The sequence below is a fragment of the Triticum urartu genome, chromosome 1 (assembly GCF_003073215.2).
Source record: "Triticum urartu cultivar G1812 chromosome 1, Tu2.1, whole genome shotgun sequence".
NCBI lineage: Eukaryota > Viridiplantae > Streptophyta > Magnoliopsida > Poales > Poaceae > Triticum > Triticum urartu.
The window spans coordinates 572676036-572702317 of NC_053022.1; the positions used below are offsets into that span (position 1 = coordinate 572676036).

At 47.4% G+C, this 26282-nt stretch overlaps 1 protein-coding gene across 1 annotated transcript in view; it reads right to left on the bottom strand.

Moving 5' to 3' along the window:
- The window catches only part of LOC125533212 (probable E3 ubiquitin ligase SUD1), a 35954-nt gene extending 10352 nt beyond the window's left edge, over nucleotides 1-25602 (bottom strand). The window contains exons 1-2 of the mRNA XM_048696943.1: nucleotides 25386-25602; nucleotides 25010-25022 (exon numbers count right to left, since the gene is read on the bottom strand). Of these exons, the coding sequence (XP_048552900.1) occupies nucleotides 25010-25022; nucleotides 25386-25529 (157 nt within the window). The 5' untranslated portion in view covers nucleotides 25530-25602. The remainder of the gene's footprint in view (nucleotides 1-25009; nucleotides 25023-25385) is intronic.
- Between the last annotated feature and the right edge of the window lie 680 nt (nucleotides 25603-26282).

Sequence of the window (26282 nt, forward strand, 5' to 3'; positions counted from 1 at the left end):
AGAGTGACGACAAAACACACACACACACAAAAGAAATTTCCTTGCTAGAATTTGTGAATCTTGGCACAAAAGTTTTGCCCTGGAATGGGCAAACTCGATGCCTTGCTCCAAGATAAACTTGCCTAAACTCAGAGAAATTCTAGGCTGATTGGCTGAAGCACTAGGCCAGTCTGCCGAAACAAACATGCATGTATGTATGTATGTATGTATGTATGTATGTATGTATGTATGTATGTATCACTAGTGCAGAACCGGGCAATAGCACCGGCTCGTAAGGCCCTTTAGTGCCGGTTCGGTAACCGGCACTAAATTGTAGGCACTAAAGCCCCCCCCCCCTTTAGTACCGGTTCAGCACGAACCGGTGCTAAAGGGCAACCACGTGGCACGAGCCAGCTCCGTGGACGCGTAGGACATTAATACCGGTTGGTAACACCAACCGGTACTAAATGTTTGGGTGTGTTTTGGTTTTCTTTTTTATTTTTACTTTAATTTTGTGTTTTCAATTTAATTTAGTGATTGTTTTACATTATAATGAGTTGTTAAATCATTAGGTGATTAGTTTGACTGGATGCGTGGATCCTAGCTAAGTCATCAAGTATATGTCATATCCATATTATATATACTTGATCACCTACTTAAGTGATCGAGGTAATATGAATATGGCATATACTTGATCACTTAGCTAGAATCCATCCAGTTGAAACTAATATGCAATTTCTTTCATAAATGATATAATAACTCATCATCATCATCATCATATTAATTAATATAAAAACTCTTGCATCATATATATCATCACCAACGGTTTTCATAGCAAAGATATCATCAAGTTCAGCATGGTAATGATATTATAAGCGTTCATAACACCACAAAAGCAAATCACTCTTTGAGATTAAGTTCAGGACGAAGAACACGGACATGAGAGGACAAATACTAAGAGCATGAACTAGCTAATTAATCACTCCTGCTGCTCTCTCTCAGGTAAAATAGCATAGAACATGTATAGCCTTGCTGATTCATCATATTGGAGCATGCAGATGAACCTGTCTCCTAATCGTGGGTTGCGCTTCTGGTTGCTGCCCCCTAGTACTTCTCTATGATCGTTCATAATTTTGCTCCAGTCTTTTACTATTAAGCATTCCTCGCTATTAGAAATCCTGAATGCACTAAAGTGCATTGTAGGATATCTTGGCCGTAAGCTAACAATATTCATGGTATATTTAGTCTCGATCCAATCAGGCACAACATTCATCGGGAGTCCCTGTTGAAGAACATCGTATAGTAACATACTTAGCAATGAAGTTTAGCTTAAAAAATAATGTATGCAAAAGATGCACTGAGGAGAAATAGTAGAAATCTTACCATATTTCCTAAATATATGTGACCGTAGTTCAGTACGAACACTATTGGTCGCACGTTTTGAGTAGTAACATTTCTAAGTGCAGGAAAGAATTTGTCTTGACAGCATCAAGATCCTCAAGCCATGAAACATAATGACTTGTCTCCTCGCAGTTTAGTTCAGCCCCGGGACAGTGGACGGTCCTGTCTACCAAGCGCCGGACATGTTTGCTTGATTGGAAGTAAGCTGTCAATATAAATTGAGATCTATTAATTATTTAACTAGTTCAAATAATCTCATATCGAAGACATAAATATGGTTGAGAAACTCACATAATGGTAGAACTGGAGGCGTCTGCACATCGACCCATATGTCTCTATTACCTTCTGTCGGAGTAATCGACCACGGGTACCCCGAGGACGGCAAGACAATATTTCAAGACATCGGGGCTAGCAAAGCCCCTCAGTCCGACTGCGCCAGCCAGCCGGCTGCCGACTCTGCCAGCCAGCCGGCTGCCGACTACGCCAACCAGCCAGCTGCCGACTGCAGCCCGAAGCGATATCGACAAGACCCCGACGTGGCGGCCATACCACGGACGAGACAATTGTACCCGAGCACTATTCACGTGTCATCTCAGCCATCATGTATAGTGTCACTTGTCCCTGGCACTATTTATGAAGTGACCCAGGGGACAAGGATGACACCCACCATGCCTAGCCCATGCCACTACCTAGCTCACATCCTAAGCTACCTCACACTATAAAAAGAGGCACACATCCATCCATCCAGGGGATGGACACTCACGGACACAAGGCCTAGCATATACGCAAGCTAGCAAGCAAGCTAGCTAGCAACCATCCATCCATTCATACACACATGGAGACAAACACACTCACGGCCACAAGCCATAGCCATGCATGGCCGGCCACTAGCATGCCTCATACAGGCATATACGAGGCCAGATGCCTATGGCACTGACCTCAGATACAGCTCTAGGAGCAACTCTGTACCAGATATACCATATACACTCAGACATGCAGCAGTAGGAGTATTATCTCTCCGGAGAGCTCCGAAGCTGGGTAAACTACCGCGTGCTACTCGCATACCCGCTCCCGGTCCTATCAGCAGCAGTCTTACCCTCACACTAAGCCCTTGTGGCATCTGTCGACTCGCAAGCCACCCGTGAGAATACCACGACACCTTCAATATCATCTTCCGGACGAATATCAAAAGTGATAACCATATCAGGCTCAAATGCATAAGCCTTGCATAGTGCTTGTCAAGTTTTGCATTCAAAATAGGTGTATGTGTCTGCATTGTATAATTTGACGTTGAAGGTATAACCATGCTCGGTCTTCAAGTAAACTCTTTTTACCTCCATAGTTTCGTTAGGACTGAAACCTATCTTATCCAAGATAAAAATTCTTGCATGACAGGGGATACGCTAGTAGAATAGTGAAAAATTAAAATTAAAAGTTGAAGCAAATGAAGCATAAGTCATGCTTAATTACGAAAAAATACTTGTCGTTGTGACTTACTGTATCCACTTCGAAGCTCTCATCCAGCTTGATGCTGAAGCGTCTATCATCAACTAGAAAATTTCTGCTGCACAGGCCGCGCTGGTCTTTGCAGTATTCGCACATAATGAAATCGTGTTCGTTGTCAGACGACATTCCTATGTTCATAGGTGAAACATTAAACATTTATTAGTTCTATTAATTCAACTAATTCTGTTAATTCAACTAGTTCAACTAATTAATTGAACTAATTCAACTAAGCACTTACGAAAAATATACCTAATTAATTGAACTAATTCAACTAACTAGTTCAACTAATTAATTCAACTAAACTAGTTCTATTAATTTTCTTACTAAAAATAAGGTAGCTAGTTCTATATAATAAAATGTTAATTAGATAATGAAATCTCATATAACTAAATTAAATATATATCTAACATATAATTTATATCTAATTCATCTAACATTTGACATTAATATCTAACATATGTTCATATATAGGTGAAACATTAAACACTTACTAGTTCTATTAATTCAACTAAATAAACTAGTTCTATTAATTCAACTAAATAAACTAGTTCTATTAATTCAACTAAACTAGTTCTATTAATTTCTTACTAAAATAAAGTAGGTAGTTCTATATAGTAATATTTTGATTAGATCATCAAATCTCATATACCTAAATTTTCTTACTAAAAATAAACTTGTTCTATTAATTTTCATACTAAAAATAAACTAGTTATATTAATTCAATTAGTTCAAATCTCATATATATACCTAATTAATATCTAGCTATACTAATTCAACTAGTTCAACTTGTTCTAATTCATGTAAAATATATTTGACATTAATATTTAACATCTTTTCCATATAATTCATCTAACATTAACATTCTAACATTATTATCTACGTAATTTATCTAACATTAATCTAAACAACAGAAAATAGAAAATAAGTAAAAAAAATGTGTGTGTGTGTGTGGTGTGTGTGTGTGCCTCTGTGTGTGTGTGTGTACGACCGGGGGGTGGCGGCGTACGGGCGGCGGCGGGCGACGACGGGGACGGGCGCGGCGGGCGAGAGGCGGCGGCGATGTACGGGCGCGGCGGGGGCGACGGGCCGGGCGGTGACGACGACGACGGGTGGCGGGGGCGACGGCGGTGACGGCGACGACGGGTGGCGTGGGCGACGGCGGTGACGGCGACGGCGGGCGGCGGGGGCGGCGCGCGATGGGCGACGGGCGCGGCGAAGAAGTTGGATCGAGAAGAACTACTGGTGGTCGATGAAACTGATTTTTTCGTAGGTGCCATATATATAGGAGGGGTCTTTAGTGCCGGTTGGAGCCACCAACCGGTACTAAAGGCCAATTTTCGCCAGGCCAAGGGGCAGGAAACGGCCCCTTTAGTACCGGTTCGTGCCACGAACTGGTACTAAAGACCCCCCCTTTAGTACCGGTTGGAGCCACCAACCGGTACTAAAGGTTGTGCGCTGCCACCGGCGGTGCACAATGTTTAGTCCCACCTCGCCGAGCGAAGGGCAGCCGCACTGGTTTATAAACCCAGCCGCGGCTGCTCCTTCGAGCTTCTCTATATAGCAGGCTTCTAGGACTAATTGTAACACCCTCGATGCGACTATAGCTCCCACGTGTCGAGGCACGACTTAGAGACATAATCGCATTGAAGGCATATGTCGCAAGTTAGACAATCTTCACAACATCCCATGTAATATGAATAATAAAGGGGAGAACATAGTTGGCTTACACTCGCCACGTCAATCAAGAACATAAATAACATTACATCATCCAAAACACTCATGGCCCGACTACGGCGCCAAAATAAAAGAAAACCCAACATGCGACACGGTCCCAATCACCCCCAACTGGGCACCACTACTGATCATCGGGAAAGGAAACGTAGTATCGTTGAGAGTCTTCGTCGAACTCCCACTTGAGCTCATACGCGTCTCCTGGAGCGGAATCATCAGGCCCTGCATCTGGTGTAATAGTAATCTGTGAGCCACAGGGACTCAGCAATCTCGCACCCTCGCGATCAAGACTATTTAAGCTTATAGGTATGGCAAGGTAAAATATGAGTGGAGCTGCAGCAAGCGACTAGCAAGTATGGTGGCTAACTTATTCGCAAAGCAGGGCGAGAAGAGGAGGCTAAGCACGAGCGAGAACTAGAGAGCAACCTGCGCAAACATTACTCCAACACCGTGTCCACTTCCCGGACCCCGCCGAGAAGAGGCCATCACGGCAACACACTCAGTTGATTCATTTTAATTAAGTTAAGGTTCAAGTTATCTACAACCGGACATTAACAAATTCCCATCTGCCCATAACCGCGGGCACGGCTTTCGAAAGTTCAATCCCTGCAGGGGAGTCCCAACTTAGCCCATGACAAGCTCTCACGGTCAACGAAGGAATAGACCTCTTCCCAAGACTTTCCGATCAGACTCGGTATCTCGGTAACTCAAGACACTTTGACAGGTTAAAACAAGACCAGCAACACCGCCCGAATGTGCCGACAAATCCCGATAGGAGCTGCACATATCTCTTTCTTAGGGCACACTCAGATTGTCCTAGGTACGGGTAGGCCAGCCCAGAGTTGCCCCTGGTGGCCACCGGTAGCTGACAGGTGGACCAACACTCAGAGGAGCACTGGCCCGGGGGGGTTAAAAATAAAGATGAGCCTTGAGTCTGCAGAACCCAAGGGAAAGAAAAGGCTAGGTGGCAAATGGGAAAACCAAGGTTGGGCATTGCTGGAAAAGCTTTAATCAAGGCGAAATATCAAGGGGTTCCCATTATAACCCAACCGCGTAAGGAACGCAAAATCCGGGAACATAACACCGATATGACGAAAACTAGGGCGGCAAGAGTGGAACAAAACACTAGGCGAGAGGCCGAGCCTTCCACCCTTTACCAAGTATATAGATGCATTAAGATAACATAGCAATATAGTGATATCCCAACAAGTAAGTAAATGTTCCAACAAGGAACGGCCTCCAATCTTCACCTGCAACTAGCAACGCTATAAGAGGGGCTGAGCAAAGCGGTAACATAGCCATTTAACGGTTTGCTAGGACATGGTGGGTTAGAGGTTTGACATGGCATTTTGGAGGCTTTCAAACAAGTGGTTGGCATCGTAGCATTGGCATAGCAAAAGAGCGAGCAAACTAGCATAGCAAAGATAGTAGTGATTTCGAGGGCATGATCATCTTGCCTGCACAGTTGTCAGAGTTGACTGGATCCTCAAGAGCAAACTCAACGGGCTCCTCGTTAGCGAACTCGTCTCCCGGCTCTACCCAAACAAGACAAACAAGCAACAAGGATACAATCAACCACGTGCAAGACCAAGCAATATGATGAAATGATGATATGCTATGCGAGATGCGATGCGGGATGCAAAATGCAAGATATGACAGGAAATGCATGGACCTGGCCTCAACTTGGAAATCCAAGTCTGCCAATGGAAATATGAGATGAAATCGCTTGAAAACGATATAAAAAACGCCGGAATCGGAGTTACGGTTTGGAAATGGCAAGCGTTTTAAGAATGACACCGGTCTGCGATTTACAGCAAGTAGGCATCTAAATGCAATGAGATGAACATGCTACAGCACCCAAACATGACAACAAAATACATGGTAGGGATGCACACAAGATGCTTAACAAAAGTCTAGCACTGAGCTACGGCCAAATCATCCATTATGAGGTTCAAACAAGCATGGCAAAAACGCAAATGCAAAACAGATTTCAGACTTAGTGAAATTAACACTTGTCTGAAATTTCAGATCATATAGCCCTCTTCGGAGCAACAAAACAACATGCTACAGGACCTGATTATGACAAAGAAGAACATGGCATGGAGCTACTCAACAAGCTTAACAAAAGTCCCTTAGTGACCTTGAGCCAAAAGGGATCACAAAATATACTAACAAGCACACGACCATCGCAAAAACATAATCAGTTTTCAGACTTAGTGAAAACTGGGACATGCTGAAACATAACTCACGAAGGCATGTAAACGAGCTCGATGCACTCACTACGGTGCAAGTCACGGCAAGACAAGCATACATCCATCAAGAAGGCACAAAATACAAGCTAGACATGGCAATAACAATGGCATAGCATGCACGGATCAACTACAATAACATCGGCAAAATCGCAAACAAGTTAACGATCTGCCCAGATTCACAGTGAAGCAAAAGTAGAGCTCGATTGACTCAAGCTAGGGTGCTCCATAATTGCAAACAAAGGCATTGATGGATAAAGCACTACAAGACTAACAAAACTCCTTTACTGATCATCCTCAAAAGATGCACGGATCACTAGGAAATAGCATGAACATATGGCATCATGAACTAAATAATCCCAGACTTAGTGAAAACTACTAAGTCCTTGAAAACAGATTTACCGGGTGCCTCACTTTGCAAGCTTGCACAAGTCACCACACACATCACAAAAATGCATGGGTTGCACCTTTGGAAAGAAGACAAAATCCTTAACAAAACATATGAAGGACTCACAGGCATATCATGCACACAATAATCATGGCAAAAATGATATGAACTAGCAAATCTGACAATTAACTCACGAAGCCTCCTTCTAACAGCATTTCGGGCACAAAGATGCACTCAAATGAAAATAATGCAATGGAATGAAATGATGTACTCGTCGAGACGAACATTTTGATATGCTATATGCCCAAATCGGAGCTACGGATGCAAAGTTACGGGGCCTCGAACAGGAGCATATGGAGTAAAAAATCTAGGGACTTAGCAAAAAAACAACCTCTGGATCTGGATCTAGGGTTCGCACGGAAACCGAGGCGCGGCGCTGCACTGTTCACGGGAGGCGGGTCCGAGGTCGCCGGCGTCGGGGTCTCACCGGAGAGGAGGTAGGTCGGCCGGAGCGGTCGGGGCGGCGGCGGCTTCCGGCGGGAGCGGCGCGGCGACCGGGCGGCGGCGTCGCCGGCGTCGAGGCGGGCGAGGCGAGGAGGAGGCGAGGCGGGCGGAGCTCGCCGGCTCGGGAGGAGCGGTAGCGGCGCGAGGCCGGTCGGGCGGCGCGGCGGCGGCGCGAGGCCGGTTGGGCGGCGCGAGGCCGGTCGGGCGGCGCGGGCACCCAGGCGGCGGCGGGAGGCCGATGGGCTTCGGGGGCCGGGGACGGGCTCGCAGGCCGGCGGCGGGTGGAGGGCGGCGCGCCACGTGTCGGCTCGGGAGAGGCGGCGGCGGGATCCGTACGTTGTCCGGCTCGTCCGGACACGTCCGGCGGCGGATCTGGGGATTTTTTTATGGTTTCGGGGAGAGGGGAGATCCGAAAACGGAGGGGGTGTATTTATAGGCATAAGTGGAGCTAGGAGAGTCCAAATGAGGTGCGGTTTTCGGCCACACGATCATGATCGAACGCTCTAGGACATGGAGCAGAGTTTGGTGAGTTTTGGGCCAAATTGGAGAGGTGTTGGGCTGCAACACACACGAGGCCTTTTCGGTCCCTCGGTTAACCGTTGGAGTATCAAACGAAGTCCAAATGATACGAAACTTGATAGGCGGTCTACCGGTAGGAAACCAAGGCCGCTTGGAAAGTCTCGGTCCAATCCGGAAATGTTTAATCCCCACACATGAAATAAAGCTAGAGATGACCACCGGAGGAGAACGAAGCGCCGGAATGCAAAACGGACAACGAGAAAAATGCTCGAATGCATAAGACGAACACGTATGCAAATGCAATGCACATGATGACATGATATGAGATGCATGACAAAGACAACAACACACGGAGACAAAGACCTGAACCCGAGGAATAAATATAACTTAACGCCGGAAACGGCAAGAGTTGGAGTACAAAAAGGGAAAGTTACATCCGGGGTGTTACAACACTCCACCACTACGAAAAGATCTCGTCCCGAGATCTAGGACTGAAAAAACGCCGGGTACTCAGAACGAAGGTGATCCTCATGTTCTCAGGTAGCTTCATAGTCGGAATGGTGTGACCACTTGACTTTGAGAAATTTGATTGACTTGTTGCGAGTCTTGCGTTCAGTCTCTTCAAGAATAGCAACTGGGTGCTCGCGATAAGATAGATCTTCTTGGAGCTCAATGTCCTCGAAGTTGACGGTGCGGTCAGGAGTCTTGAAGCACTTTCGAAGCTGAGAGACATGGAACACGTCATGAACATTTGCAAAGTTTGAAGGAACCTCGAGTTGATAGGCGAGGTCGTCTCTCTTGCTGACAATCTTGAAAGGTCCCACATATCTAGGGGCAAGCTTCCCTTTGATACCGAAGCGACGAGTACCTTTCATAGGAGAGACACGTAGGTAAACATGATCTCCGATCTTGAAAGCCAAATCACGGTGCTTACTATCATAGTAGCTCTTCTGGCGGGATTGGGATGCTTTGAGGTTATCTCGAATGACTTTGCACATTTCTTCTGCTTCTGTGATTAAGTCATTACCCAAAAGCTGATGTTCACCGGTTTCAGACCAGTTGAGAGGGGTACGGCACTTCCTGCCATACAGAATTTCAAAAGGGGCCTTGCCCGAACTTGCTTGAAAACTATTGTTGTAGGAGAATTCAGCATAAGGAAGACAATCCTCCCACTTCATGACGAAGGAGATCACACAAGCCCTAAGCATATCTTCAAGAATCTGGTTGACACGCTCGACTTGACCGCTTGTTTAAGGATGGAAAGCTGTGCTGAAGCGGATGTTAGTGCCCATGGCCTTCTGAAAAGAATCCCAAAACTTCGAGGTAAAAATGCTGCCACGGTCTGAAGAGATCACTTGAGGAATACCGTGCAGAGAGACAATGTGAGAGGTATAGAGTTCCGCCAATTGAGCTGCAGTGATCGACTCTTTGATAGGCAGAAAATGAGCCACTTTGGTGAGTTTATCGATGACAACAAATATAGCATCATTGCCACGCTTGGACTTCGGAAACCCAGTCACGAAGTCCATCTCAATGTGGTCAAACTTCCATTCTGGAATAGCAAGAGGTTGGAGGAGACCAGCTGGCCTTTGGTGTTCTGCCTTCACTCTTCTGCAGACATCACATTCATTCACGAATTGAGCGATCTCGTGCTTCATTCGAGTCCACCAATACGCTTGCTTAAGGTCCTGATACATCTTCGTGCTCCCAGGGTGGATGGAGAGGAGAGAATTGTGAGCCTCGTTCATGATCACATTACGGAGGTCACCTTTGGGCACAACAATACGATCCTCGAAGAAGAGAGTGTCCTTGTCATCAAGGCGGTAGCAGTTGTACTTGGACTGACTCTTGGCAATCCCAATCTTCACCTTTTTCACCATAGCATCAAGAAGCTGGGCTTGGCGAATCTGGTCTTCTAAGGTAGGAGAGACTAGAAGGTTGGCGAGGAAACCTTGAGGAACAACTTGCAGATTAAGTTTGCGGAAAGCTTCACAAAGCTCGGGTTGATAAGGCTTAAGAATCAGACTGTTGCAGTAAGCCTTCCTGCTCAAAGCGTCAGCAATCACATTGGCCTTGCCTGGAGTGTACTCAATACTCGGATTATACTCTTGAATCATTTCGACCCATCGAGTTTGCCTGAGGTTGAGATTAGGCTGAGTGAAGATGTACTTGAGACTCTTGTGATCAGTGAAAATGTCCACTTTTCTTCCCAATAGAAGATGTCTCCAAGTCAAAAGAGCATGCACAACTGCCGCCAACTCGAGATCATGAATGGGGTAGTTCTTCTCATTAGGCTTCAACTGGCGAGATGTATAAGCAACAACTTTCTTCTCTTGCATCAAAACTGCGCCAAGACCTTGGAGAGAGGCATCACAAAAGACCTCGTATGGTTTGGATTCATCAGGTGGAGTCAGAACTGGAGCAGTGATCAACTTCTCTTTCAAAGTGTTGAAAGCAATATCACACTCGAGACCAAACGTACTTGACGTGCTTCTGAAGAAGATTTGAGAGAGGCTTCGCGATCTTAGAAAAGTTTTCAACGAATCTTCGGCAATAGCTTGCGAGACCGAGAAAACTGCGGAGTTGCTTCATGTTCTGAGGAGGTTCCCAATTCACAATTGCAGACACCTTCTCGGGATTCACGGAAATGCCCTTGGCAGAGATGATATGACCAAGATAAAGAACCTCATCGAGCCAAAATTCACACTTGGAGAACTTGGCGTAGAACTGATGTTCCCTGAGCTTATCAAGAACCAAACGTAAGTGCTTGGCATGATCTTCCTTATTCTTCGAGAAAACCAGAATGTCGTCGAGATAGACCAAAACGAAGTCATTGGTGTAGGCATTGAAGATGAAGTTCATCATGCAAGAGAACGTCGGAGGAGCGTTGGCGAGGCCAAAAGACATGACAGTGTATTCATATGAACCAAAGCTTGTTCTGAATGCTGTCTTGGGAATATCTTCTTCACGAATGCAAATCTGGTGATAACCCATACGGAGATCAAGCTTGGAGAATACTTGGGCACCTTTGAGTTGTTCGAACAGCTCATTGATGTTGGGAAGTGGGTATTTGTTCTTGATGGTCTTCTTATTCACTGGACGGTAATCAACACAAAGTCGGTCCGTTCCATCCTTCTTCTTCACAAAAAGAACACCACAACCCCACGGAGAAGAACTAGGCCGGATGAGACCCATTCTCTCTTGCTCATCGAGTTGCTTCTTCAGCTCCTTCAACTCTTCAGGTCCGAGCTTGTAAGGACGCTTGCACACAGGTTCCGTGCCAGGCTCAAGTTCAATAACGAATTCAACTGGCCGGTGCGGAGGCATTCCTGTGAGCTCTTCTGGAAAGACGTCTTGATATCGCAAACGACTGGAATTTGAGAGATGGCATCCAATTCACCCTTCTCATTGAGAGAAAACAGACGAATGGTATCATCACGGGCGGCAAAGACAATTACATCCTCAGACGAATGAGTCAATTGAATCTGCATGGCTGCACAATCAAGCTGAGCCTTGTTCTTAGAAAGCCAATCCATTCCGAGAATAAGATCAATATCCGAGTCACCAAGAACCGTTGGAGAAGCCAAGAACTTGTAGTCACCCAAAGTCATAGAAACATCCGGAACGATGGAGTTAGCCTGCATGCGCTTACCGGGAGAGACAACTGCTAAAGGACTAGGCAAAACTTGTGAAACCAATTCATGCCTATTTGTAAACTGTCTCGAGATGAAGTAATGCGATGCACCAGTGTCAAAAAGAACTTTTGCAGGAATATCATTAACAGGAAGGTTACCCATTATCACATCTGACGAGTCCTCTGCCTGAGCTGCATTCATCAAATTGACCTTGGCATGCTTGGGGTTATGCTTGACCACAGCTGTACTTGCCGATCTGACAGGAGGAGGAGGAGGAAGACGCCTCTGGTTGAAACACTTGTTGGCATAGTGACCCTTCTGTTGGCACTTGTTGCACGTGACCTCTGAAAGCGGACGGTGATACGAAGCACTCGATCTTGGAGCTTGAGACGAAGTCTTGTTCTGAAAGCCTGGGTTGGGTGGGTGGGAAGAACCACTGCCACCTTTACTCTTCTGCTGATACGGCTAACGGAACGGAGGAGGAGGAAGCCAAAACTTCTGCTGCTTGGCCACTTGAGTAGAGGAAGAAGGAGTAACATCTCTGACTCGCTTCCTGGAAGCATCACACCTCAACTGAGCAGCCTCTTACTTCAGTGCCATGTTGTAGAACTCATCGTACCTCAAGGGCTCAAAGAGACCAAGAGCGAGCTGAATTTCTTCTCTGAGACCACCCCTGAACTGATATATCATGCTCTTCTCATCAGGGACGTCCTGCTTGGCAAACCGGGCGAGCTTCTGGAACAACTTGTTGTAGTCATAGAAAGACAAAGATTCTTACTTCAGATTGCGGAATTCCTCACGCTTGCTTTCAACCACGCTCTGGGGAATATGATGAGCTCGGAAATCTCGACAGAAATCATCCCAAGTGATAACACGTCCACCTCTGGAATCCTTGTACTGCTAGAACCATTCTGCGGCTTGATCTTTGAGTTGGAAGGAAGCGAACTTGACAAAGTCCTCAGGCCTGACGTTACTGCACTCAAAATGCTTACACAGATCCACAAGCCAATCATCAGCATCGGTTGCCTCAACACAATTACTGAAAGTCTTTGGCCCGTTAGCAAGGAACTGGTTGAGCGTAGCAAAGTGACTCTGATTTCTGCCTTGATTCCCTTGACTGCCTTGATTGCGCTCTTGAAGAATTTGCATGATCAGCTGTGTGTTTGCATTGGTTGCGGCCATCACAGCTTGCCATGCCTCTGGAGGAGGTGGAGGCGGTGGCGGATCAGGATTCGGAGTCGTGCGCGTTGGCGGAGCCATCCTGAAGAGGTTGACCACCATTAGCACATTGATAGATAAATATTGAAGCTGAATCCAACGGAATGAAAATTGCAACATATAGTCTTCACATCCGAACAAAATGAACGAATGCATTCCTCTTCAAATGGTCACATATCCATAAATTGAGAAGCCACGTAGAATTAAGGTAGAGATATAAATCAACAAGGTACGGATCAAGAATGAATAATCGGTAAGAAATCCCAATCTCAAACCAATATTCGTGGAAGAAGAACTAGAGCTACTAGAATTCCCACCTATGAAACTCTCGAACATTTCCGGTTATGCAATCAGGTGTTGGGGATACAGGGGAAGCATAATATCTCACCCAAACTAGCAAATCCTACATCCAGCTGTATCCATCCTTCAACACATAACCAAGAAAACTTCGGAAACCATCTACCTCAACCTTAGAAAAGCATCCGTTATACAAGTTATGGCGATACTCCCGAACTCCCGCCCCAGTGCTGGGTGGCGTCGAGGTTATCTCACCAACGAACTGCATAAAAGAGATTTTTGATATCGGCGAACATATCTCAAGTATTCCAGAATTGCAACGATAAAATTATGATGACAACACCTCAGAGCTCAACTCCCCGGGACACTTCCACTAAACCCCTGACAGGAGGCACCAAGACAGTATTCTCATCATAAGCCATCGGAACGATTCCAAGATACTCGCGTGATCCTAAAAAAAATTTAGTGAAATTTGAGAAGAGAAGAGTCAAAACTCTACGTCAGGATGCCTTACCAGAGCGATGAGGAGACTGGGAAGTAAAAAGAATTCCTAAACTCTCAGATATATAATTCTTAAATAACTCAAAACATTTTTCTAGACACAACTCGGCCGCTAAAAACGATCAAGCAATGGGGCTCCTAAGGTCGGGGAAGGCTCTGATTACCAACTTGTAACACCCTCGATGCGACTATAGCTCCCACGTGTCGAGGCACGACTTAGAGACATAATCGCATTGAAGGCATATGTCGCAAGTTAGGCAATCTTCACAACATCCCATGTAATATGAATAATAAAGGGAGAACATAGTTGGCTTACACTCGCCACATCAATCAAGAACATAAATAACATTACATCATCCAAAACACTCATGGCCCGACTACGGCGCCAAAATAAAAGAAAACCCAACATGCGACACGGTCCCAATCACCCCCAACTGGGCACCACTACTGATCATCGGGAAAGGAAACGTAGTATCGTTGAGAGTCTTCGTCGAACTCCCACTTGAGCTCATACGCGTCTCCTGGAGCGGAATCATCAGGCCCTGCATCTGGTGTAATAGTAATCTGTGAGCCACAGGGACTCAGCAATCTCGCACCCTCGCGATCAAGACTATTTAAGCTTATAGGTATGGCAAGGTAAAATATGAGTGGAGCTGCAGCAAGCGACTAGCAAGTATGGTGGCTAACTTATACGCAAAGGAGGGCGAGAAGAGGAGGCTAAGCACGAGCGAGAACTAGAGAGCAACCTGCGCAAACATTACTCCAACACCGTGTCCACTTCCCGGACCCCGCCGAGAAGAAGGCCATCACGGCAACACACTCAGTTGATTCATTTTAATTAAGTTAAGGTTCAAGTTATCTACAACCGGACATTAACAAATTCCCATCTGCCCATAACCGCGGGCACGGCTTTCGAAAGTTCAATCCCTGCAGGGGAGTCCCAACTTAGCCCATGACAAGCTCTCACGGTCAACGAAGGAATAGACCTCTTCCCAAGACTTTCCGATCAGACTCGGTATCTCGGTAACTCAAGACACTTTGACAGGTTAAAACAAGACCAGCAACACCGCCCGAATGTGCCGACAAATCCCGATAGGAGCTGCACATATCTCTTTCTTAGGGCACACTCAGATTGTCCTAGGTACGGGTAGGCCAGCCCAGAGTTGCCCCTGGTGGCCACCGGTAGCTGACAGGTGGACCAACACTCAGAGGAGCACTGGCCCGGGGGGGTTAAAAATAAAGATGAGCCTTGAATCTGCAGAACCCAAGGGAAAGAAAAGGCTAGGTGGCAAATGGGAAAACCAAGGTTGGGCATTGCTGGAAAAGCTTTAATCAAGGCGAAATATCAAGGGGTTCCCATTATAACCCAACCGCGTAAGGAACGCAAAATCCGGGAACATAACACCGATATGACGAAAACTAGGGCGGCAAGAGTGGAACAAAACACTAGGCGAGAGGCCGAGCCTTCCACCCTTTACCAAGTATATAGATGCATTAAGATAACATAGCAATATAGTGATATCCCAACAAGTAAGTAAATGTTCCAACAAGGAACGGCCTCCAATCTTCACCTGCAACTAGCAACGCTATAAGAGGGGCTGAGCAAAGCGGTAACATAGCCATTTAACGGTTTGCTAGGACATGGTGGGTTAGAGGTTTGACATGGCATTTTGGAGGCTTTCAAACAAGTGGTTGGCATCGTAGCATTGGCATAGCAAAAGAGCGAGCAAACTAGCATAGCAAAGATAGTAGTGATTTCGAGGGCATGATCATCTTGCCTGCACAGTTGTCAGAGTTGACTGGATCCTCAAGAGCAAACTCAACGGGCTCCTCGTTAGCGAACTCGTCTCCCGGCTCTACCCAAACAAGACAAACAAGCAACAAGGATACAATCAACCACGTGCAAGACCAAGTAATATGATGAAATGATGATATGCTATGCGAGATGCGATGCGGGATGCAAAATGCAAGATATGACAGGAAATGCATGGACCTGGCCTCAACTTGGAAATCCAAGTGTGCCAATGGAAATATGAGATGAAATCGCTTGAAAACGATATAAAAAACGCCGGAATCGGAGTTACGGTTTGGAAATGGCAAGCGTTTTAAGAATGACACCGGTCTGCGATTTACAGCAAGTAGGCATCTAAATGCAATGAGATGAACATGCTACAGCACCCAAACATGACAACAAAATACATGGTAGGGATGCACACAAGATGCTTAACAAAAGTCTAGCACTGAGCTACGGCCAAATCATCCATTATGAGGTTCAAACAAGCATGGCAAAAACGCAAATGCAAAACAGATTTCAGACTTAGTGAAATTAACACTTGTCTGAAATTTCAGATCATATAGCCCTCTTCGGAGCAACAAAACAACATGCTACAGGACCTGATTATGACAAAGAAGAACATGGCATGGAGCTACTCAACAAGCTTAACAAAAGTCCCTTAGTGACCTTGAGCCAAAAGGGATCACAAAATATACTAACAAGCACACGACCATCGCAAAAACATAATCAGTTTTCAGACTTAGTGAAAACTGGGACATGCTGAAACATAACTCACGAAGGCATGTAAACGAGCTCGATGCACTCACTACGGTGCAAGTCACGGCAAGACAAGCATACATCCATCAAGAAGGCACAAAATACAAGCTAGACATGGCAATAACAATGGCATAGCATGCACGGATCAACTACAATAACATCGGCAAAATCGCAAACAAGTTAACGATCTGTCCAGATTCACAGCGAAGCAAAAGTAGAGCTCGATTGACTCAAGCTAGGGTGCTCCATAATTGCAAACAAAGGCATTGATGGATAAAGCACTACAAGACTAACAAAACTCCTTTACTGATCATCCTCAAAAGATGCACGGATCACTAGGAAATACATGAACATATGGCATCATGAACTAAATAATCCCAGACTTAGTGAAAACTACTAAGTCCTTGAAAACAGATTTACCGGGTGCCTCACTTTGCAAGCTTGCACAAGTCACCACACACATCACAAAAATGCATGGGTTGCACCTCTGGAAAGAAGACAAAATCCTTAACAAAACATATGAAGGACTCACAGGCATATCATGCACACAATAATCATGGCAAAAATGACAAAAGTCTAAGATGAATTAGCAGATCTGACAATTAACTCACGAAGCCTCCTTCTAACAGCATTTCGGGTATCAAGATGCACTGAAATGAAAATAATGCAATGGAATGAAATGATGTACTCGTCGAGGCGAACATTTTGATATGCTAAATGCCCAAATCGGAGCTACGGATGCAAAGTTATGGGGCCCCGAACAGGAGCATATGGAGTAAAAAATCTAGGGACTTAGCAAAAAAACAACCTCTGGATCTGGATCTAGGGTTCGCACGGAAACCGAGGCGCGGCGCTGCACTGTTCACGGGAGGCGGGTCCGAGGTCGCCGGCGTCGGGGTCTCGCCGGAGAGGAGGTAGGTCGGCCGGAGTGGTCGGGGCGGCGGCGGCGGCTTCCGGCGGGAGCGGCGCGACGACCGGGCGGCAGCGGCGGCGTCACCGGCGTCGAGGCGGGCGAGGCGAGGAGGAGGCGAGGTGGGTGGAGCTTGCCGGCTCGGGCGGAGCGGCGGCGGCGCGAGGCCGGTCGGGCGGCGCGGGCACCCAGGCGGCGGCGGGAGGCTGATGGGCTTTGGGGGCCGGGGACGGGCTCGCAGGCCGGCGGCGGGTGGAGGGCGGCGCGCCACGTGTCGGCTCGGGAGAGGCGGCGGCGGGATCCGGACGTTGTCCGGCTCGTCCGGACACGTCCGACGGCGGATCTGGGGATTTTTTTAGTGTTTTGGGGAGAGGGGAGATCCGAAAACGGAGGGGGTGTATTTATAGGCATAAGTGGAGCTAGGAGAGTCCAAATGAGGTGCGGTTTTCGGCCACACGATCGTAATCGAACGCTCTAGGACATGGAGCGGAGTTTGGTGGTTTTTGGGCCAAATTGGAGGGGTGTTGGGCTGCAACACACATGAGGCCTTTTCGGTCCCTCGGTTAACCGTTGGAGTATCAAACGAAGTCCAAATGATACGAAACTTGGCAGGCGGTCTACCGGTAGTAAACCAAGGCCGCTTGGCAAGTCTCGGTCCAATCCGGAAATGTTTAATCCCCACACACGAAAGAAAGCTAGAGATGACCACCGGAGGAGAACGAAGCGCCGGAATGCAAAACGGACAACGGGAAAAATGCTCGAATGCATAAGACGAACACGTATGCAAATGCAATGCACATGATGACATGATATGAGATGCATGACAAAGACAACAACACACGGAGACAAAGAACCGAACCCGAGGAATAAATATAACTTAACGCCGGAAACGGCAAGAGTTGGAGTACAAAAAGGGAAAGTTACATCCGGGGTGTTACACTAATTAACTAGGGCGCGCTGCCCTGTGAGCCTGCTGGCCCTTCTGGGCCTGCATTTGCACACCCTAGGTCTGGCAGGCCACTGGGCAGCGCGCCAACAAATTTTTATATAGTTTTTTCTTTTCTGCATTATTTATTTTCTTCTATTTATTTTGAGTAGTTTTTATATAGTTTTTTCTTTTCTGCATTATTTATTTTTTTCTATTTATTTTTGAGTAATATTTTGTATAGTTTTTTTATTTTCTGCATTATTTCTTTTCTTCTATTTATTTTCTTCTATTTCCAGTTTGTACACGAAGTGCGTCCAGTTTTTGCCGTGACCCTCTCTACTCTTTCGCGCATGCTATGCGGGTGATATGATGATACCATGCCAAGTTTCAACATTTTCAGGATTCATTTTGTAGTGATTTTCAATTTCACGGTCATTTATCTCTCTAAACAATTAGATAAATGATCGAAAAACAACAAATGATGTTAGAACATGTTGGAAATTGATGACGTCGCTTTGAATGCTGCATACTGATCACAAAAGAAGTTCGGAGTTCAAATAAGTTTAAAAAACATTGAAGTGGCCGTGTAACAGATGAGTTCTCGTCTGAAACCCTGATACTCCGAAAGAGTTTGTGCAGTTTGTACACGAAGTGCGTCCAGTTTTTGCCGTGACCCTCTCTACTCTTTTGCGCATGCTATGCGGGTGATATGATGATACCATGCCAAGTTTCAACATTTTCAGGATTCATTTTGTAGTGATTTTCAATTTCACGGTCATTTAGCTCTCTAAACAATTAGGTAAATGATCGAAAAACAACAAATGATGTTAGAACATGTTGGAAATTGATGACGTTGCTTTGAATGCTGCATACTGAACACAAAAAGAAGTCCGGAGTTCAAATAAGTTTAAAAAATATTGAAGAGGCCGTGTAACAGATGAGTTCTTGTCCGAAACCCTGATACTGCGAAAGAGTTTGTCCAGTTTGTACACGAAGTGCGTCCAGTTTTTGCCGTGACCCTCTCTACTCTTTCGCGCATGCTATGCGGGTGAAATGATGATACCATGCCAAGTTTCAACATTTTCAGGATTCATTTTGTAGTGATTTTCAATTTCACGGTCATTTAGCTCTCTAAACAATTAGGTAAATGACCGAAAAACAACAAATGATGTTAGAACATGTTGGAAATTGATGACGTCGCTTTGAATGCTGCATACTGAACACAAAAGAAGTCCGGAGTTCAAATAAGTTTAAAAAACATTGAAGTGGCCGTGTAACAGATGAGTTCTCGTCCGAAACCCTGATACTCCGAAAGAGTTTGTCCAGTTTGTACACGAAGTGCGTCCAGTTTTTGCCGTGACCCTCTTTACTCTTTTCGCGCATACTATGCGGGTGATATGATGATACCATGCCAAGTTTCAACATTTTCAGGATTCATTTTGTAGTGATTTTCAATTTCACGGCCATTTATCTCTCTAAACAATTAGGTAAATGATCGAAAAACAACAAATAATGTTAGAACATGTTGGAAATTGATGACGTCGCTTTGAATGCTGCATACTGAACACAAAAGAAATCCGGAGATCAAATAAGTTTGAAAAATATTAAAGTGGCCGTGTAACAGATGAGTTCTCGTCCGAAACCCTGATACTCCGAAAGAGTTTGTCTAGTTTGTACACGAAGTGCGTCCAGTTTTTGCCGTGACCCTCTCTATTCTTTCGTGCATGCTATGCGGGTGATATGATGATACCATGCCAAGTTTCAACATTTTCAGGATTCATTTTGTAGTGATTTTTAATTTCACGGTCATTTAGCTCTCTAAACAATTAGGTAAATGATCGAAAAACAACAAATGATGTTAGAACATGTTGGAAATTGATGACGTTGCTTTGAATGCTGCATACTGAACACAAAAGAAGTCCGGAGTTCAAATAAGTTATTAAAAATGAAAAAGAGGTGCAATGCTGGTTAATTTGCTTCAAGCCTTTCGGAATAGTGTAGACTGCACTGCACATAGCTCAGTGCAATCTATGCTATTCCGAAAGGCTTGAAACTAATTAACATGCAGGTGAGCATTGCGCCTCTTCGTCATTGTCTGTGCACTCACGGCTTATAAACTGCTCATACTGCCTCTCTCTTGGCGAGGTGAGACTAAAAATCAGCTTACTAAAAACTCTAGTACCGGTTCATGGCATGAAACGGTACTAAAGGTCTTCGTGGGGGCCCCAGCCTGACCATAGCCTGACACAGCCTCATTAGTACCGATTCGTGGCATGAACCGGTGCTAAAGGTTCGCCACGAATCGGTACTAATGAGAGCGGCCCGGCTAGCCGTTGGAACCGGCACTAATGTACACATTAGTGCCGGCTCAAATTCAAACCGGCACTAATGTGCTTCACATTTGACCATTTTTCTACTAGTGTATGTATGTATGTATGAATGTATGTATGCCTTTTGACAGTGACAAAGCATATATCTGTTACTGAAAAATCTCGACAGAATCTGCAAGGCATTGCAAAATTTAAAGCGACCAGCAGTTACTGTTTCTAGCAAAAGAAAATTGGTTGCTTGGTTGTCTTGAATGTTGGACAACTCATGAGCAACAAGATGGTCTAGGTTGTCTTGAATGTTGGACAAGTCATGACCAACTCATGAGAAACGAGATGGTCTTGGTTGTCTTGAATGTTGGACAACTCATGCGCAACCAAAAATTAAAGCGACCACCACTCGTTTCTCCTCGGCCTATAGAATGCAGCCAGCAGTCGACGGAAAAAAGGGCAAAAAATTTCAAACATCAGTTCAGTTCAACAAAAAAGGGACAACGCCGTCAAACTGACCGACCGATACAACCTCGGTAGCTTCGACATGGGAAACTGCATCGACATCAACAAGTTTCACCATAAATTTATATATATGCTAGCATCATCTCAATAACGTGGCCTATGTGTATTCCTCCGTATGCATGCTATACATATGTAACCATGCTATATATAAGTATAACTGTTAATATCACCAGATCCCTGTTCCCGTGAACTACTAAAAACAGAGTTCCCCGCTGTCACCAACCATCGGCGACGTCTTCCAACCTTTGCCCGATGACAATACGCTCATCCACGACATAATTACAGAGATCAAGGACGTAGAAATCCCATAACTGCTCCACGAGATCGCTGAGCGCGCGGAAGCCCCTGGCGAATCTCTGGAAGACGCCCCTGGCAGATATATTAGAAAAAAATGGTTTCTGTCATGCAAACCATAATTTAGCAGAAGACACATACAATATCTTGGAATTAAAGAGACACATGACAAAAGCCTAAAACTACCGCGTATCCGCTAACCATCAGAATCAAAGTCCCCGTAAATCAACAGTCAACACTGAACTTAGAAGAAAGTGCAAATTAGACTATATTAGAAAATGAAAGAAAACTACAGGGTTTACCCAGTATTATGAAGAAGCCCAGTGAAAGTCGCGCCCAGTGAGAAGATAAACCCATATCCAATTAGGAGGATAGAAGGTGTCGAAGCAAAGGAGTCGACTTCACCTATGCACAACCGGATAATCCTTCCAATTGTGAAAGGGATAAATGCCAATGTACAGGCCAGAACCATGTCAACCAATGCCACCTGATTAGATAGGCATCTGTTAGAATTTTGTAGAGATTTGTAAAATAACAAGCAGAAAAGGAAATATAAAGCACCCATTCCGAAAGCATGGAACTAAGCCAAAACCTTGTAAATAAAGCCCGCTTAGGATTAGCCTAAAAAATACTGCATTAATATTAGCACAATGGGGAAGCGCCAAAAGGAACAAGTTAATACACTTTCAGTTCTGCAGATGGAGTTTCAGACTCTGCTCTGAGTGCTGGCCCTCTCATGTATAGGTCCCTCCCTTGTATAGGTCCCTCCCATGTTGCACATTACCCCACCCCACCTTCTATCTTTTCTACTGCATATACTTGTACAGTTATGTCTAAAATTTACTGTCGGGGGCACCCTTACGGCTTCCCTGTCAAAAATAACCAGAAGGTTATTCTGCACCTATATTTGGGAATGCTCCTCTTATCAATGTACTAAAGTTAGTACAAAGTTGAGACATTTATTTTGAGACGGAGGGAGTATTTATTAGTACAGATTAATTGACAGGAGGCCCAATTGCAGGGTAGAAGACAGAGTAAGGAAATGAGTAGCATCTTACTTATACAACAACTCATACAAGTTTCTTCAATATGGACATCATTTACTTTTGGCAATCTCTAGCCATAACCTGGAACCTTAAACCAACATGAGGAACCACGGCACGGCATCAAGATGTGCTAAATGCTAGTAGTGGAGAACTCAAGCACATTAATATACAGTAAGTATCAGCAGATATATATATACTGCAGCACTTGTTGAAGAGCATACCAAGAAGGAAAACTGAAGGACGCGCAGCGCGACGACCTGGCAGCGACCCCGGCGTCCTCCGTATTTTGCGCGGAGCGCGTTTTCCGCCCAGAGCACGAGCTGAGAGAGCGCGGCGGGTCGGCAGGAGCGGACGGTGAGTAGACGGAAGGCCTCGGCGCGGGTCCCGGCGAGCGCGAGGCGCCATAGGTAGAGGCCGGTGAGCATCCAGACGATCTTGGCCGTCAGCACGTGGCACAGCGGCAGTAAGATGAGACTCGCAAGCCTCGACAGGGCCGGGGCATCCGCGCCGTAGATGGGGCGGATGGAGATCTCGTGCCCGCACACCTGATCAATCAACCAAGCGCATCATCACTTCATCCGGCATTGCACTTGCACAGCTAAGGGCATCTCCAGCCGTTGGCCTCCTAAGAGAGGCAAAAAATCGCTCTCCGAAGACGCACCGGCGCTAAACCGCGCATTGGGGCGTGATGCCCCCCAGTCACGGCGCCCACGATTAGTCAAAAAAATCAAATACATCGTAAAAACGACTCAAACCTAACACAAACATCGGCGAGTTCGTTCAAACTTAAACATATTTTACAAAAAAAAGGAAAAAACTATCGTGGGCTACCCCGCCGTCTCCCTCGCCGCCCGCCTCGCCGCCCGCCCACGCAGTTCTACATGCCGAGGAGGCTGTAGAACCGCGTGTAGTCACCGCTGTCGTCGTCGTCGTCGTCGCCGTCCCTGCTGCATCCCTCCCCCGGTTGGCGCGGCGGGTTGGACGGTCCGGGGGCGGCGTTGTCGTCGTCGTCGTCGCTGTCGAGGACCACGACGCCGTGCTCGTCCTCGCGCCCACGCTTGCGGGCGGCGATCTCCTGCAGGGCCCCGCGCTGCCGGACCATCTCGTCGCGGAGGTAGTCGTCCCGCACCCACCGCAGGGCGTCCTCGTCGGAGAAGCCGTGCCGGGCTATCTCCTCGTACTCCGCGGGGAGGCAGGGCTCCGGCTTGGGCTCGACGAGGACGAAGCGGCCGATGGGTGGGGAGGCGTTGGCGCCGATGCAGACGCCGAAGCTGCGGGTGCGCGCGCTGACCGGCGTACCCTGGGGCTCCGGCTTGACGGGGCGGAGGCAGGGCGAGCTGCCGGACGAGGAGGAGGACCCCCCGGTCTCCATGCGCCTCGGGGTCCAGGAGCTTCCCCGACGGCGTGAGAAGGAAGGGGGGCGGGGTACTCGAGGCGCGGCGTGTTGCTGCCCTCGATGTACTCGAGGACGGCCTCCAACGTGCGCCCGGGCACGCCCCACCACCGACGCCGGCCGACGGCGTTGAGCCTACCGGAAGGCTCGACGCCGTTGGTGGCCTCGATCTGCTTGGCGTGACGGCGGCGGAAGTAGGGCTTCCAGAGCGGGCTGTCGGGGACGTATCGTGGCCCCTCCCTCGCCGCACGCGGCACGGACGAGCGGATGCGTGCGATCTCCGCACGCCGCGCCGCGCAGGTGGGTATCGGGGGCAGCGGCACGCCGCCGGCGCTGATCCTCCACGCCCCGGGTACCCGCATGTCCGGCGGGACCGGGTACTCGGCCTCAGAAAGAAGGCGAGCCTCGCTCTCGTGAAGATGGCGGCGGCCGAATCCGTTCGCCGCCGCGCCGTCGCCTGGGAAGCGCTCGACCATGGGTGCTGGAGACGGCGAGAGAGAGGAGAAGGAGGAACAACGACGGCGAGAGAGAGGCGAAGGAGGAACGACGACGGCGAGAGAGTACGAGTCGCCGAGTGCTCTGGGGCGCGTCTTATGTAGGCCGAGGCGCCGCCCGTGCGCGAGCCGCCGTGAGTACGCGTGGCGGGCGAGGGAGGGCGAGGGACGCGCGTCATCCGGTCTTCACTGCGCCGCCCGTGAGGCATCAATGGCGCAGGCTGACCGGCGCGGCAGCTTTGGCATTGATGCTCCGCGGGAAACGAGGCGATGAGGACGACGAAAGGCCGAGAAGAGGGTAGAGTCGCTGACGCGGCGGGCCCGCGGCTGTTTCGCGCCAAAACAGTTCGCCCCGGCGCCCCCGGGTGCCCCAGCGTGCCGGGTTCGGCCTGGGTCCGCCGGCGCTGTTTTCGGCTCAAGCCGGCGAAAATCGGGCTCCTGGAGGCGTGATTGGGCCGATTTTTCGGCGCCGACACAAAAAAATCGTCTGGGAAAGCCTTTCTGGGGACGCGGCTGGAGATGCCCTAAGAAAATGTTATGAGATGTTCAGACTAGCGACTGCCGGCGTAGTCAGTGTGAAATGTTCAGACAACGCATCACCAGTGTGAAAATTTTATTACACAAAGCATCATCATCTGAAATGTTCAGAGTAGCATCGATCAAGCGCATCACCAGGCACTGCACAGCGAAGGGAAATGCTGTGCAATGTTCAGACTAGCCACTGCCCGTGTGTAGTGACTAGTCAGTGTGAAATGTCACCAATGTCAACATTTTGCGCCGGAATCGAACACATGTGAAGAGGAACTGAGCGCGAGCACGGTGGCGAAACGGATCTGCCGGAATCGGCGAGGGAGAGGCCACGAGGGGACGGGCTAAATTCATGGCAGGGCATGATCTGCTCTGCTGGGAGAGGCGGGGGACGAGGAGAGGGTAATAGGTACCTCGCAGCGGCGCTGGCGGGTGGCGTCGAGCCACCGGAGCTGGCAGTCGTCGTGGACGAAGCGGATGGTGCCGCGGCAGGCGCAGGGGTGACGCAGCGGGCGCTCCGGCTCGGCGGGGTGGCGGCAGATGCGGCACTCCTGCTCCTCGTCCCTGGAGCCTACCCCCGCCGTCTCCCGCGCAGAGGACGCGGCGGCGCCCATCCGCAGAGCTTGGGGAATGGCGAACGGCGACGGAGAGCGAGACGGAGGACTGGGGTTTTTGGTTGGCGGACAGGGGAAAGAGGAAGACGCGGCTTCACTCCAAATCCAAAAAGAAATAAGAAAAGAGAACAGAGAACGACGGGGCTTGCCTCTGCTCAGTCCCTCTCCATCCGTGCCCCTTCAAGTTCAACGGCTGGGATTAATCCCCATCGTCCACACCTTTCGGCAGTGCTTAGGCTAGCCATAATGATGATATCTTACTAGTAGTTGGTATCATGCACCTAGGAACAGCAAACATGCTGATGTCGCAGAGAATTAAAGAAGAGAGAAGTTAGAGTACATATGTAGATACAATATTATAATAAATGATATACTACTTTGTGCCATGCATGCCGATTAATATGACACTACTTTATGATACAATGCATTAAGAAGGTGGTATCATACACTAATATTATATGCATGATATTATGCCCTGTTCGGTACTTCACCAGCTCCGCAGAATACAAGAATCTGCAGAGTACTTGTTTGCCCACTTCATCATTTTATACTACGGCTCCGGTCGCTTCGGGAGCAGAGTCATGGAGTGGAGCGTCTCCGAACACAGCCTTAGTATATGATACTTCCCACTATGAGTAGCCTTAGAGCCAACCTTGACCGTAAAGTTTGAGTAAATAATCAAACAATCCATGTTTAATAGGACAAAGTTTATTATTGGTAACGGCGCTAGTATGAGATTTTGGGAGGATACTT